The sequence below is a fragment of the Ochotona princeps genome, chromosome 13, assembly GCF_030435755.1.
Source record: "Ochotona princeps isolate mOchPri1 chromosome 13, mOchPri1.hap1, whole genome shotgun sequence".
Classification (NCBI taxonomy): Eukaryota; Metazoa; Chordata; class Mammalia; order Lagomorpha; family Ochotonidae; genus Ochotona; species Ochotona princeps.
In genome coordinates this window covers 53,696,238-53,711,690 of record NC_080844.1, presented here as the reverse complement: position 1 = coordinate 53,711,690, position 15,453 = coordinate 53,696,238, and the positions used below count along the sequence as shown (strand labels likewise).

The window sequence follows — 15,453 nt, the reverse complement described above, 5'->3', positions numbered from 1 at the left end:
TTGGCTTATATTCACACAAAGGACCAAATAGAAAATGTAATTACATAACCTGTTAATCAGATTTGGTAAAAGCTGGCTGAAATAATTTTGGTAAAAACAATAGAAAAATCATAGATTTTGATTTTCAGATAGTGGAGGAACTGTCAGGAATGGAAAGCTACAGTAGACATCAAACCGTATAGCAAAAAAACTGCCATACATGGGCGTTAATATGCCCTCAGTCAAAAATAGGACACCATTTTGTTCTGAAATACGAAACCGGCGCTACTTGATGTCAAATGTGGCTCTTCTGTCTTCAAAACTGTCAGTTCTGAAGTGCTACCTGCCGCCCCACAGCCTGTCCCTCGGCATTTCTCGGACTGCATTTTAATGTTTACATAACTCGAAGCATCAGCACGACCTGCGTAGCCACCACGGTGAGATGTGACCGTCCCTGTGCTGAGATGTGACCGTCCCTGTGCGGAATTCATGGAGCCTAAGCCATTGTCCCCAAGCGCTTTCCGGCCACTTTCCTACACTCCTTACCGCAGTTCCAAGAACTTCTTGACACACTGGATAAGACCCCGAGGGGAATTAAGATCCTTCAAATACGAAACCTACGTTCTAGGCCTTACCCTGTCCAAAACCAGAAGGAACGACCCAGGCAAAACATGCCCTCTTTACTTGTCTGTGCGCCTAATTGGCTGGAAGTACATCTCGGGACCCCCTGACCGGGACCCACGCAGCCCCAGTGTTGGAAAAGCCATAGAACACCCGATGCAAGTCGCGCAGTTTAGCGCGAGTCACAACATGGTAATACTAGTGGCGCAGCTCAGAGCATCAAGGGGCCCTCCTCACCAAGTGCCTGCACTTTCCAGGCAAAGCAGGCTGCCTGCGGTCCTTGTCACCCCCATCCCCAGGGGTGACTCCAGGGCCACCCCTGAGGTGTTTTCACGCGTGCGTGCAGGGCGCTTGTCCCTGCTCCGCATAACGCTCACACACGCACTAATGCACCACTCGCCACACATTCCAGAGGCCAGAGGACCACAAGGATGAAAACAGTCTCTGGACCATTTCCCCAGTTTGAGCTATTTTAGTAACATCCCTGAAGAGGAAAGAAGTTGAGGCGGAAAAAAGAAACCCACCAGATCATTTCCCCCAAATAACTTCACCCAGTCTCTCAGCCCGAGTGACACCGACACTGCCCAGAGATCGACAGGAGAATTTTAAACGCCAGGAGGCCAAGCGACCCCCGCGCTGGGTCCTGACAAGCGCACCTCCGGCTCCTGGCTCCCGTCTCCCTCCTCTTACTTTTGGATGATCTGAGGAAGACCGGCTTGGGGCGGCGGTGGCTGCATCCCTCGCGGGCCCGGGGGCACGGGAGGCGCCGGGGCGCCGGGCACAGAGCCGGCATCTCGGTCCGCGGGCTCCGGACCGCTGGGGTCGGCGTCCTGGCTCATGGCTGCTGCCAGCACCATGCGGGGGCGAGAGCGGCCGGGGCTCGCGGCGAGAGAGCGCGCGGGAGGGGCGGTCCCGGCACACGGGCGCTCACTGGCCGGGGTCCCCGTGCCTAGTCCCGTTGTCCTTCCCGGTGGCGCGGGGAGGAGACGCGAGGGGCGGAGAGGGAGGAGGCAGTCCCGGCAGCGCCGCCTCCTCCTCTTCCTCGTCGTCGCGCCGCGCGCTCGGCCTCTTGCGGCCTGACCAAGCGAGGGCGGGGGGCCCAGGGCCCTGGGGGCGTCTCCCCACCGGCCGGAGCCGCTCGGCAGCCGGGGGCTATCGGACGCCCAGGCAGTCCGCGGAGCTCTGCCCGCCGGCTCCGGGCGCCCGCCGGGTCGCGAGCCGGGCGCGCCTCAGCGCGGGGACGCACCGCGTGAGGAGGCGAGACGCACGCCAGCCCGTGGCCCGCCGCCGCGCGCTCGTCGCTCCCGGGAGCCGCGAGGCCTTCGGGCTGGCCCCGCGCTCGGCGAGCGCACGCTCGCGTGGCCCCTGCCCAGCGGGGTGCCCGGAACGCCCCACGGGGGTCTCAATAAGGGCTCGGGGCTCGGCAGGGGACGGGGGAGTCTGGCTCTTGCCCCTCACGCCCAGGGAACCCGACCCCGCGGGGCGAACGCTCGGGCTCAGCCCCTGGTAGGGGAGCTCCGTAAGCCTAGGGCTCAATCCAGATGCTGATTTCAGGGGTCCCCAGAAACAGCTAGTAGGGCCGTCCTGGGTTGAAGGATCCCGTTACGACCCGCTCGAGCGCCAAGACAAAACCCAAGCGTGCATTTTACATCGTTAATTTATTGACCAAATTTCAGTGAGCATGTGAGGGAGAAAGTTCTCCCACACCGTGCGGCCGCCGCCACAGCCTCGAAGCTCGGGTTGCACCGGTCCACCTGTCAGAGGCTGAGCTGTCGCGCGGCCAGGCACAGCTCCGGGTGATGGCGCGCGGCTGGGAGATGAGGAGGAACCGGGAAGCGCCCAGGCTCCCAGAAGCTTCAAAGGGGCTACCAGAGCCCCGCCATCGGGCTGCAAACACCCACGGCCTGGAAGAGCGGAGGAACTCATGCCTTGGTTCCTAAGAGTCGGATCGCACTTCAGGCTGCCCACGGCCTAGAGGCTTGTTGGTGGGCTCCAGCCGACCTGTGCCCCTCTCCTCAGCCACGCTGAAGATAATTCTGGAACTACATCCTCTGACACCTGGCAGCCAATTGAATCCCCTGCAGTGCTTTCTTCTGCCTAGCTCCTCGGGGCACCTGCGCCTGCCTTGATTTCTGCCATTCCTCTTGGTCTTCCCACCCTCCTCCTCTTGCTCCTCCGGTGTCTCCAGCGGCACATAAAGTTGTTTCATTGCTGTTAGTCATAAAGATCAGATCGTCGGAGTTTACAAAATTGGATCTCACTGTCCCCGGGGGGGGGGGGCAGAATCGAATGGAGGGTGTTGGCTGCCGCCTTTGTTTCAGCACCGGGAGAAGGCGCCAGGAACAAGAGTCAACGCTGGTTCGTCCCCTCACCGCTGCTTTCTCTGGCGAAATTGCTGGCTTGAGGTTTCCATGGGACTCCGTTTTCTCCCCACACCAAACTACCTTAGTGCAGGGGAATGACCCGAAATGAATATCGCGCTCTTCCAGAAATTTAGAGAACAAAAAGCCACAAAGTTTTACTTACCTTTGCATTAAAATCCTTTCCAGCACCTCTAAGAATGCTTTAAAATCTCAAAAGAAGGGTCCTGTAGGGTTTATTTAAAGTTTTTTTTTTTTTAATCTGTTTCTGAGACCAGATCTGCAATTTGTCAGTGAAGTGAGCCAGCCGCTCTGGGTGTCAGTGACCAAATGTGGTACAAACTAGGAGGGAAGTGATCCCGCTTGGAGTCACTGTTGGAATTAGGAATATTGTATCTGTGTGTTTGGCTCAGGATCTATTCAATCTGGCAGTTACTACAAAAATTCTTTATATGCCACTCTTAAAGCCAACAACAAAACAAAACATACAGAACAAATTGTAACCACCAAGAAGCTGAATGTCAGGAAATCTCAAGCAGATATGATTAAGTCTGCCTCTAACGCTTTTACTGGCAAAAAAAAAAAAAAATAGGAGGGGAAATGCTGCATCACAAGAACGCAGCTGTCTGCATCCCGAAAGTGATGTGCCAACACACAACAATATAAGCAACAATAAGTAAATGCACACAGTCATTGAACTTTCCTTGCATCCTTTCTATAAGTTTGGAATTTTCAAAATCAGAAAGCGAAAAGTGGATGAGTCTCAAGATGTTTTTCAGAAATCCCATTGCCAATGCTTATAGCTTCTGATTTGCAATTTCTGTGCAAATTTAGATCGTTCCTGAAATTTGAGTTGCAACAGGGTTGAGGGAACAAAGGTAGTTTTGTGTGTCCTGACTCAAGCCCCCACAAGGCGTTTTCAGCATAAGGCAGAGTTTCCCCTAACATTGTGCAAGTCCAATACTCAGTGTGTTGAGGAGTTCCAATCTTGCTTCTTTCTCCAGGAGCCCTGAAAAAGCATAGAGTCCCTAGCTGGGGTTGTGGCTCTGCTGCATTCTGTTTTGCCTGGACCCCTTTCCCCCACCCCAAGGGTGTGCTTTCCAGGAACTGAAGCAAGACAGGCTGTATGTCACCTGACTTGACAGTGTGACTGGGAGGTGGGGCTGATTAGCACCCCGGTCCACTCTGCGAAAGCACCTTGCACCTCCATGACCTGCAAGCAAACCAGGATCAGGTGATGAGGCTGGTGTTAACGAATACACAGAATCGAACGGTCAGCTGCTAAGTACTTGTGTAGGTTAGTCTATACTCACAGTGATGCTGTGAGGTAGCTACTGCTTCCTGTTTTAGAACTGAGGAAAGTGAGGCTTGGGAAAATGCTAAAAAATTGCTAAAGGTCACCTTGCTTCCAAAGGGCACAAGCAGGATTACAGGTGAGTCAGTCTGTCCCCAAGCATCCCTGTCACCCTTCCTGGGCTCCCTCAGCAGCAGACATGGAGCAGTGGGATTCTACTCGTGTATCCCTGGGAATATAAAATGCCCACCTGCATTGTCATTCAGCCTGGCCTTCCAAGTCAACACATTAATAAGGGGTTTCTAAACTGACACCTAATAAGAAAATTCAAAAAAATTCAACAACCTGGAAGGAGGTAGTAGAGAGAAGCAAGGAATGGAGACCAGGTGCCGAGTCCTTGAAGCTCAAACCTGCTGGGGAGGCTGGCACTGTGGGTTGCTGCATGCCGTGTTCACAGGTGTCTGCTGCATTCCAGGTACTGGGTCTAGGAGTAGCCTCAGACCTCCTTCCACTTAAGATCCCCTTCTTCCAGACAGGCTTCCAGAACCTGCCAAAGGTGCCTGGAATAATAAGCAGCAGGTCTCAGTGCCTGTGACCCTCTATCCCAGCGGGAAGCCAAAACAGCACACCTCTCTTTGGGCCTGTGTGCTTTGGTCTCTGTGGATGAGGCTAATGAGGAGGTACCGCACTGTTGTGTTGTTTCAAAAATAATACTGCACTTGTTAGACTGTAGAGTTATGGCCTCCAGGACTGGTGTGAGACAGACAGCCAAAGAGACTGGGAGCAAATCAAAAACTGTCTATTAGAATTGCAACAAAGGAAACTAACTCAACAGTTACCATTCTGGGAATTTATCCTGTGGTTTTCCTTGTAGCAATAATCAAGCTGCCTGTACAAGGGAGTTTCTTATGCCATTGTTCTTAACAGAAAAACAAAAACAAAACAAGACAGAAATGAAGTGTCAATCAGTGAACTGCTGGTAAAGACGGCCCCTGCATACAAGGGACTGCAATGGAGTTGCATACGTTCCTGCAATGACTGCTTCCCGGATGCCTCAGCTCAGCATCTGGAGCTCCAGGAAGAGAACACTCCAAGTCAGATAAAATGAAATACATAAACATATATCTAATATATACCGTGTTTTTTACACCTTCTGCCTTCTAGACTCCAACAGCTTGATTTCAGTTTCAACACAGTTGTTTTTAATCCTAAATTCACTGCTTTCTATGCTTCTTTTAAAAGAAAAAGGTTGTATTTTAAATGTGGAGTTACAGAGACAGAGGAGGAGGGGCTGAGCCAGGATTCCACCGGGGAGTTCTACCTCCTCCTCTGTTTTCCTAGGCACACTGGCAGGGAGCTGGAGTGGAAGTGGAGCGGCCAGGAGGCCCAGGTTGTAGCTTAGCGTGCTGTGCCACCATGTCAGCTGCTGCTTCCTGTTGTTGAAGCAACAGAAGCTGGAGATGCAATCCCTGTGGACAGCTGTGGTCTCAGTATCGCTTGAGGCAAACACACAACAGAGAAACAAACAAATGCGACTTTGAAGAACCTCTCGCATCAAACCTTACTCTGGAAACTTGGTACTATTACAAGTCACAAAGATTTCTAAGTGGTTTATTAAGGAGAAAACCTAATCCCCTAAGTTGTATGGAAATACAACTCAGTTTGTATAAATCATAGAACACAGCATTCCAGGGAAAATTCAACATGTAATTCATTATTGTTAACTGTAAATACCTCTAGAAATTGAAATATGGGAAGAACCTTTTCCTTTTATATTGTTTGAATTTTTGAAAATTTCTAATTTTTAAAATTGATTTGAAAGAGACAGAAATCTTCCATCCACCGGTTCACTCCCCAAATGCCTATAACAGCCAGGACTGAGTCAAGCCGGAAGTGGAAAGCCAGAACTCAATGCAAGGTTCCCATGTGGGTAAGAGCCCCAGGCACTGAGCCATCACCCGCTGCCCTCCAGCGTCTACAGTAGCAGGAAGCTGGATTAGAGGAGGGCTGAGACTCAAACCCAGGCACTCCAACATGAGACGTGGCTGTCCCAAGCAGCACTCAAGTGCTCTGCCAAACACCTGTCCCTGAAATAAAATGTTACTGATTTATACAGATATATACATATAATATACACACTATGTGGATCTTCTAAGATATGAAACTGTGGTGCTCTTTATTAACTAATAACAATAAAACTTAGCGATTTGTTTCTTCAACTAGCAATTATTACCAACACTTAGTATATGAATAAGATGTCTATTTTTAAATACAAAGTCATCTGAAATAATGAAGGAGAAACACATTGGCTAATGCACTGTCCCAACTTAAGCCTTCTGGTAGCCTAACAATTCCACAGAGACCGTTAAATATTTAAATCATTATGTTGCCAGAAATCATGTTGCTACAGTTAGGATCTACTAATTTGACAGTTTAGGATACATACGAAGCACTCTATCAACATTGGTGATAATATCTTGACTATTTATCTGGGTGTTCACAATAACAGTTTCTCTATCTTGAGTGTTGCCCTGTCAGGCTGTCTTGAGCACATATTTCTCATTTAATCCTTTTATGCCCATTTCACATATTAAAAAAAAAAAACTAAGGCTCAGTGAAGTACAGCCACCTGTCCAGCTAATAGGTGAAGGTAATGCAGCTCTAACTTCAGTCTCTGTTACTTCTGGAGTTGAGCTTCTAACTATTCTCTGAGTGTTTCTTAATATTATAAGGCATTAAGGCTGGACATTCCTTCGCTAAGTCCTTAAAGTCTGCCTCTTTGCTGTCTCCAAAACCCATCCCTTAGTTTCCACCTCTCCACATGCCCTGGTTTTTCTTCTTTTACTTCCACCTGCCATGGTTTTTATGTATTTGCTGATCCCTCTCTGAGAACCAGGTAAAGTCTTTAACTTGAACCCCAGGGAATCCCTGCAGGTGTTTCAAAACAATCCTAAAATGAAATCCTGTCCTGCTTTCACCAAAAAAAAATAAATAAATAAAAAAAAAATTCACCTATCTCTGGAAATCCAGGCGAGTCCGTGGCTGAAGGATGCTGTTTAAAAATAATGTGGTTACTCATGGAACTGGATGTGCGCTTGAATTTGAAGCAGACAGTTGGGGAACTTTAGCTGAGGAAAGGTGAGGACATGACCCAGAAGGCTGTTTCCTGCCCAGCAACGAGCGGGTCCCTCATTGGCTGCAGGGGAAGGCTTGGCCTCCAACTCCCTAACTGGGAATCCATCCGCCAGGCCCCTTGTCCTCCAATCAGCCAAAGGAGTAGTTGGCTGGGAGCCAGGCAACCTGGGCTCTGGACCATTAGGTGAACAGAAAAACAGTTGACCCTATCCAGGATGACATCAGCATCTTCGTCTCCCCTAAAAGCACTGCTACCCCAAGCCCCTGGGGTTGCAATGGTCTTGTCGTTTGACATCTGGCACAGTCCCTGGCGACAAGTCAAAGAACCCCAGGGACTCAAAGCAAGGGGGAACAGGGGGTGACAGGGACTCTAGGCCGAGCTGCCTGGGAGATCTGTTTGGAGGGAGCCAAACAATGAGTTTCTCTCTTTTGTTGCTTCCAAGAAAAAGCAAAGCATCATACAACACGGGGTTATCACATGTAGGCAACAAGTGGCTGCTGGATTTTTTTTTTTTTCCTGGAGCTGGAGGCAGTGATGGAGGCATGACATGAATGTGAGAGACATGGCAACCGGGGGCAGTGGGGGGGGCAATCGCATGATTTACGTTCCAAGGGTTCAGCACCCCCTGTGGAGACCCAGCTTCCACACGGCTGGCAGCTTAATCTCTGGGGAATGTCCCTGTCATTTGGAAGAAGTAAGCCACGCCAAGCTGCCCTTCTCAGACAGAGGGGATTCCTTTACCCAGCCCCCGCCCTCATGGCCTCCTCCTTCTTCTCTGATCACCTGGCCCGTCTGTCTGTCAGGCCAGCTGGTCGTCAGAGAATAAACATCTCAGGCCTTTTGCCCACCAGCTCTGAGATCAGGTGACCATTATGGAAAGCAACACCGGAGGCCTCTGCATGCCGGCGGGACGCCAAGGACAGTGAGAGCCTTCTGTGTGCTGACCTCACTTAATGGGTGCCTGTGTGGCTGGCCCGGAGTCAGTGCCTCTCCCTAGGAAGGCCCCGTGAATGGTCCCACAGCCCCTCTGTTAGGGGAGACCCCTACCCACAGTTTGTTCACCAGGCATTGGGCCTTAGTATCCTCATCTGAAAAATGGGAGTAACAGCACACACACTGTAAGGGCAGCAGAAGGATTAAATAGGAAGAACTTAAGCCAATGTCAGCTGACTCATGATTAGGGTTAACGGGAATAAGGGATCTTGCCAGAGGGAACACTGTCAGAAACTCACAGACCTGGGTTTGGGCTCTGGTTCTGCTTCTGCCCCCTGCCAGTCCAGGGACTGTGACCAGGCTCCACACCTGTAATTGCTGTGCCCTCAGTGTCTTCGTCCAGAAGGTCAGTCCTGCAAGTTCTTACCCTGTGTTGTGAAGACAGAGACAGGCCTGGCCCACGGTCATCTCTCAGCTCCCACAGCTGACAGCGACACTCGGCTTGCTCAGTCACACCGCACCAGTCAGAAAAACCAAATCCAGCAAGAGCAGTGGAGCAAGAGAAAGGAGGGGATGACAACTGTGGCTTGGTTTGGCTTGGTGTGCTCTGGTTTGGTTTGATGTTGCAAAGGAGGGAGAACCAGTGCGGATGGGGGCTGCCTGTTCCAAGGAACTTGACTTCTGATGATTTAAAGGGTCTCAATGAAGGCTGGTCAAGACTGGGGAGGGGTGAGGATATCACATGGCAGGCTGATTCACTTCCTCCATCCCCAGGAAGCCACCCAAAGACAGCTCACCCAGTACTTGGAGCCATCCAAGCAAGCAGTGTGGGTCAAACTATGCCCCTGAAAAGGTATATTGAAGCTCCCTGCGCTTGGCCCTGTGAGTGCCACCCTATTAGAAAAGAGGGCTCTTGCAATTATAACCAAGTTAAATAGTGTTCATCAGGGCAGGCCTTCGTCCAATAGGTCGACTCTCCTCCAAGAGGAAAATGTAGAGCCAGCCATGCAGGGAGTGCCAAATGGTGACAAAGAGAGAGCTTTGCCATGCTGCCGATGCAAGCCAAGGACACCAAAGATTGACAGCCACCCTGCTGGAAGCCAGGGAGAGGCTGGCAAGGGGCAGGGAGGGGGCGAGGGCCTCTCCCAAGTCTCAAGGGAGTGCGGCCTCCACTGATACCTGGATTTCCAACATTTGGTCTCCAGACCAGTTTGCAACAAGTTCCCATTGTTTTAAGCCGCTAAGTTTGTTAACCAAAGCTCTGCGGAATTGACACAGGGAAGAAAGATTTGGGGAAGACAGAGGAGCCAAGGGGTTTCATGTCCTTTACCCCAACACCTAGAAAGCCAGGTGAAGGACAGCAGAGTCAGAGGAGGTCTGGGGGCCCTCCTCCTGCCCCCATCCCATGAGAGTTAAGCTCAATTCCAATCCTGGGACACCAAGCTTTCATCAAGCAAGGCAAGGTAGAGAGGCGGGGGAGGAACCAGGAGACAGCTCCATGGTCTAAGAAAGAAGGAAGACGCTGACAAGCCAGCCCCATAGCCTCGGTCCAGCCGGGCTAATGGCCAGACTGGGACATCTTTGTCTTCTCTTTCCTCTTGTCTGCATGCCTCTTGCTCTGCATGCCCTGCCTGGTTGAGTCAGCTCATCCTTCCACGGCCGGGGTACCTTCCTTGCTTCCAGTCCAGCAACACTTCCCGCCTGGAAGAACAGACTGCATTCAAGGTTGGCACATCCCACGTGACAGCTCAGCATCTATCCTCTGGCAAATTGCATGTATTTTAATTGAATGATGGGTTCCTCTTCTGCTGTTCCTTGATTTCGTTTTTCTTGTGTCTTACTTTGTTCTCCTGGCATCAAAGCCTGGGCAAGCCTTTCTAAGTGGCTCTTTCAGACCACTGAGTCCTACCCACACTAGGAGAGCTCTTGGTTTCTTTAACTCAGCACAAGGATTTTGACCACAGACACCCGAATAATTGGAGAGGGCTTCAGTTTTGCTTGTGGCAGTATCATTAATAGCACAGACTTTTCATATTAATATTTGAGAGGCAGAAAGATGATGATAAAGGCACACTGGCCATGCCTGGTTCACTACCATGTGGCTAGGGTTGGGCCAGGCCCCAAGACTGCCCTCACCTTAGTCATCAGCTTCACACCCAGATCTCCAGAACTTCTAACCAGCTAGCTACAGCTGAAAACTCCCGGAACTCAGGGAAACACCTGCTTATCATCACCACTCTACCTTAAAGGACTTTTCAAGGCCACACATACAGAACCAGAGGAAGAGATGTTTCAGGATGAGGTTTGAAGTCCCTAAATGCAGGAGTGTCTGTCCCTGGGAGGTTGGGGCTCAGCACTGTCCCAGCCCGCCTTCCTTCATCTCTCCTCACATCCATCTGACTGAAGGCATCAAATCCTGTCCTTGTGGGTTTTCATGGAGACCTCCCAGCTCAGGCGTGATGACAGCATGGGCAACCATGGAGAACATGACTGAACAAAAGGGCACGATCTAATGTTAACAGACTAAGTAGGGAAACCCAGCAAGGCCTGGGTTCAAGATTCTTTCCTCAGGGTATAGGGCAGGACTCTTTCAAACAATGTATGTCTGAGAACTTCTCCAAGAAAGAGAAGGGGAAGAATAGCGTTTCTGTGTCTATGTGGAGAGGGAACCATGGATAAGAACTGAAAATAAGAAAAATGATCAGTTTCTCTTTCTGGGGAGCAGATCCTGAGATAGATATGGGGATACAAGATTAGAGGTGCTTGCTGCTTGGATCAACACATGTGAAAGTGAAAGTTAGAAAACAGGACAGAGCCAAGGAGAAATTGGGCTTATGCTAAAATCCTTTTTTTTTTTTTTTTTTTTTGTAAAATTGATCTACTTAACTTGAAGGAGTAACAGAGAGAGAGAGAGAGATCTTCCATCCCCTGGTTCAGTCCCCAAATGGCTGCAATAGCCAGAGCTGAGCCAGTCTAAAGCCAGGAGGAGTCAGGAGCTTCTTCCAAGTCTTGCATGTGGAGCCAGGGTCCCAAGGCTTTGGATCATCCTCCACTGTTTTCCTAGGCCATGAAGCAGGGAGCCAGTTTGGGAAGTGGAGCATCTCGAACACAAGCCAGCACCAATATGGGATACCAGCACTATAGGGATAGGATTAGCCTGATACACCATCACTCTGGTCTCTGGCTTGCTAAAATCTGAGCAAGCGCTGGGGTCTGTGCAGTAGGTGTGGATGACACAAAGGTGTGAAGAGAACAGCTCCTCTGGGCCCTGCCAAACAGGGGCTGTTTGGCAGGGCCCAGCGGAATTCTCTCTGATCACCTTGATGCAGTCTCACCCCCTGTTTTCCATTAAGAAAGAGTTCACCTTTCTTCTCCTCTCTCCTGTCTTTTTCTTCTTTAACTTTCCCCCTTCTTCTTCTTCCTTCTCTCTCTCCCCTCCCGTGTGTGTGTGCATACGTGTGCATGTGTATGTGTGTGTGTGTGTGTGTGTGTGTGTGTGTGTGTCTGCCTATTGGCTTTGGGATTTTTTTTCCCACTACAGTCAGAGTCCGTTATTATTACTATCCCTTCAAATCAGCCTAAATGTGGTCAGGTTCTCTTTGACTTGTTCTTTTGACACCTCCTGAATTTCTGCCTCAACTTAGTATTTCAAGATCACTTTGCATTTTCCCATTTCTTCAAAGATTCTGCATTCCTTTAAGTAGGAAGGGTATTTAGAAACCAATGTCTAGGTGTTAAGTGTGCTTATTGTCACTAAGGTCCCAATACATCCAGTGCCATCGATGGATAAGTGAAAGTGGATAAAGAAAGTGGATAAAGAAAGTGCTTTAGTCCCTTCGTAACAGCAAAACTCCTAGGTTCCATGGCAGATTAAAGGCCAGCTGTTAAGTTACCACTTGGGATGCACTCGGGCCCTAGCCGAGTGCCTCCTTCAAGTCTTGGCTCCTCTGCTTCCCCTCCAGCTCCCTGTTAACACACTTCTAAGAGGCAGCAAGTGACGGCTCGAGTACTTGAATCCCTGCCACCCATATGGGAGATGCAGACAGAGTTCCTGGCTCCTGGTTGGGCCTGGCCCAGTCTTGGCTGTTGTGACTTACGAAGAATAAACAAAAAGATCTCTCTGTCTTTCAAATAAAATGAAAATAGATTAGGTCAAAACAGATTGCTCTGTCCTCTAAACCATAAATGTATTTACCCATCTAAACTATTCAACAATCCAACAAAACATGAGGATATTTGAAGAGGTTTCTGGAAAATTCACATTACCCTTTAATTGTATTTTTCATTACATTTTTGAAATACCCTTGTAGTTTCACAATTGCTTTCCCAATGCCACTTCCAAACCAACTCAGCAAAGTTATAGAGTTTTTTGTTTTTACAAAATTTATTTTTTATTCTTATTTGAAAGGCAGAGTTACAGAGAGAAGAGCAGAGAGACAGAGAAATCCTCCATCCACTAGTTCACTCTCCAAATGGCTGCAACAGCCAAAGCCTAGGTGATCTGAAGCCAGAAGCCTTGAGCCTCCTCTGCGTCTCTCACATACATGCAAGGGCCTAAGGACCTGAACCATCCTCTGCTGCTTTCCCACGCCATAAACTGAAAGTTGCATTGGAAGTGGAGAAGCCAGACCTCAAAATGACATCCATAAGGGATGCCATCACCAAAGGCAGAAGCTTAGCCTACTGTGCTACGCTGGTGCTGGCCCCTGCAAGACACATTCAGCAGTCCAGATGAAAGCAGGAAGAGCAGAGGAAAGTTTGGGCTAGAAAGTTGAAGGACAGAATGAACCTGGCATGTATTGTGGTTCAGTAGGTAGTGCTGCCACCTGTGGTGCTGGCACCCCCCTAGTCAGAGTGCAGGCTGTTCAACTTCCCACCTAGCTCCCTGGAACAGTAGTCCATGATGGTCCAGGTACTTAGGCCCCAGCCCCCCCAAGAATACCCAGCCCAGACCTGGCTGTTGGCAACCATATGAGAAGTAAACCAGTGCGTGGGAGATCTCTGTCTCCCCCTTTCTGTTTCAAAAAGAGATCGATCTAAGAAAGAAAGAAAGGAAGAAAGGAAGGAAGGAAGGAAGGAAGGAAGGAAGGAAGGAAGGAAGGAAGGAAGGAGAGAAGGAAAAGAAAGAAAATCCATCTTTTTTGGAAAAAATAACAAAAGTTTTTAAGGCTCATTGTATGTCTTTTTCAATGAGCTTTTTTGTTCATTTTTTTAAAGTGTGCTTAGAGGCTGGCATTGTAGTGTAGCATATAAAACAACTGCCTGTAACACCAGCATCCCATAAGGGCACCAGTTCAAGTCAGCTACTGCATGATAGCCTAGTGGCTGATTCCTCGCCTTGCACGTGCTCAGAACCCATACGGCGACGGTTCATATCCCAGCAGCTCCACTTTCCATCCACTTCCCTGCTTGTGGCCTGCAAATGCAGTCGAGGACAGGTCCTAGGACTCTGCACCTGCGTGGAAGACCCAGAAGATGCTCCTGGCTCCTGGCTCCGGATCGGCTCCACCACTTGGGGAGTGAACCAGCAGATGGAAGATCTTTCTCTCTCTTCTTCTCTCTGTAAATCTACCTTTTCAAAAAAAAATGAAACAAAACAAAAAAATCACCTACTCTATTTCTCAGTCAGCTCTCTGCTAATAGCCTGGGAAAAGCAGCAGAAGCTGGCTTAAGCACTTGGGCCCCTGCTAGCCACAGGAAGGCCAGATGAAGCTCCTGACTTCAACCTGCTCCAGCGTTAATCGTTTGGGTCATCTGAGGAGTGAACAAGCAGATAGAAGATCTCTTTCTGTGTCTATTCCTCTCTTCCTGTAATTCTTTCAAATAAATAAATAATAAAATCTAAAAATTGTTAAAGCAGATCCTGCCAGACTTTTAAAGCAGTTATTTATTTAAAAGAAAACTGTATTAGTAAGTTTGCAGTATTGCAAGTGCTTTGACAAAATTAGTGAATTCGTGCTCGCTTCGGCAGCACATATACTAAAATTGGAACGATACAGAGAAGATTAGCAATTAGCATGGCATCTGTGCAAGGATGACATGCAAATTAATGAAGTTTTCCATATTTTTAAAAAAATAGTGAATTCATTTTAATACAGCAAATACCTAGATGAATATGTATATATGTATCTGTATATATACATATATATACATATATACATATTTATCTATACAAATGTGTGTGTATATACATATATATATATATACACACACACATACACATAAGTATAAAACATATATGTTAGGAATGTGTAACTCATTCCCCAAATCATCATTTTACTTAATGGCAAAATACATGAGGGCAAGAACAAGATAAGGATGGTATATGTGCACTTTCATCTCATATAATATTAGAGATATCACCCAATGCAGTTGACAAGAGAAAACTATTAGAGGCATACAAATAAAAAATGTGGGTCCAGCCCAGTAATCTAGCAGCTAAAGTCCTTGCTCTGCATGTGTCAGGTTCCCATATGGCTACTGATTCTAATCCTGGCAGTCCCGCTACTCATCCAACTCCCTGCTTGTGGTCTGGGAAAAGCCTGGGACACCCCAAAGCCTTGGGACCCTTTACCCACTTGGGAAACCTGGAAGAAGTTCGTGGCTCCTGGCTTCGAATCAGCTCAGCTCCAGCCATTGTGGCCACTTGGGGAGTGAATCAGCAGATGGAAGATCTTCCTTTCTGTCTCTCCTCCTCTCTGTATATCTTACTTTCCAATAAAAATAAATTAATCTTTAAAAAATTGAAAATGAAAAAGTAGTAAAATTGCATTTGTGGGAGACATGACAGTGTATTTGGAAAATCAAAAGTTATCAGGATAAAACTAACACAAGCAAAATATTTCTGCTGACATATACTTGTACAATTATACACAAACACACAGAAAATACAGAAATACAAATGTGTAAATATGTTCGTATTTATATAAAATAACCAACTAAAGTAGATAAGGTAAGAGAAAATTCTTTTTAATAGAGGCATAAGATGAATAGGGGCATCGCCAACAACAGTGAGGAAGGCCATTGGGATGCCCACATCTCACATCAGGGCCTGGGTTCTAGTCCCAACTCTGCTTACAATTCCAGTTTCCTGCTAATGACACCCTGGGAGGCAGTAGACAATGGATTCG

The 15,453-nt window shown here is 48.4% G+C and overlaps 1 protein-coding gene, 1 long non-coding RNA gene and 1 pseudogene across 3 annotated transcripts in view; 1 reads left to right on the top strand and 2 right to left on the bottom strand.

The window, feature by feature from the left end:
* RBM20 (RNA binding motif protein 20) overlaps positions 1-1,677 on the bottom strand; it is a 185,796-nt gene extending 184,119 nt beyond the window's left edge. Inside the window, exon 1 of one of the 2 annotated variants that reach the window (XM_058671388.1) lies at positions 1,291-1,677. In XM_058671388.1, coding sequence (XP_058527371.1) covers positions 1,291-1,457 — 167 coding nt within the window. In that variant the 5' untranslated portion in view covers positions 1,458-1,677. The remainder of the gene's footprint in view (positions 1-1,290) is intronic. The other variant, XM_058671391.1, reaches the window with a different exon arrangement.
* Positions 1,678-5,039: 3,362 nt separating this feature from the next.
* Positions 5,040-7,692, bottom strand: LOC131481690 (uncharacterized). The gene is made up of 2 exons (XR_009246509.1): positions 7,267-7,692; positions 5,040-5,723 (listed from the first exon to the last, which is right to left on the bottom strand). It is a non-coding gene; the product is annotated as an uncharacterized LOC131481690 (long non-coding RNA).
* A 6,586-nt stretch (positions 7,693-14,278) lies between these two features.
* LOC118759450 (U6 spliceosomal RNA) lies at positions 14,279-14,392 on the top strand (annotated as a pseudogene).
* Positions 14,393-15,453: the final 1,061 nt, after the last annotated feature.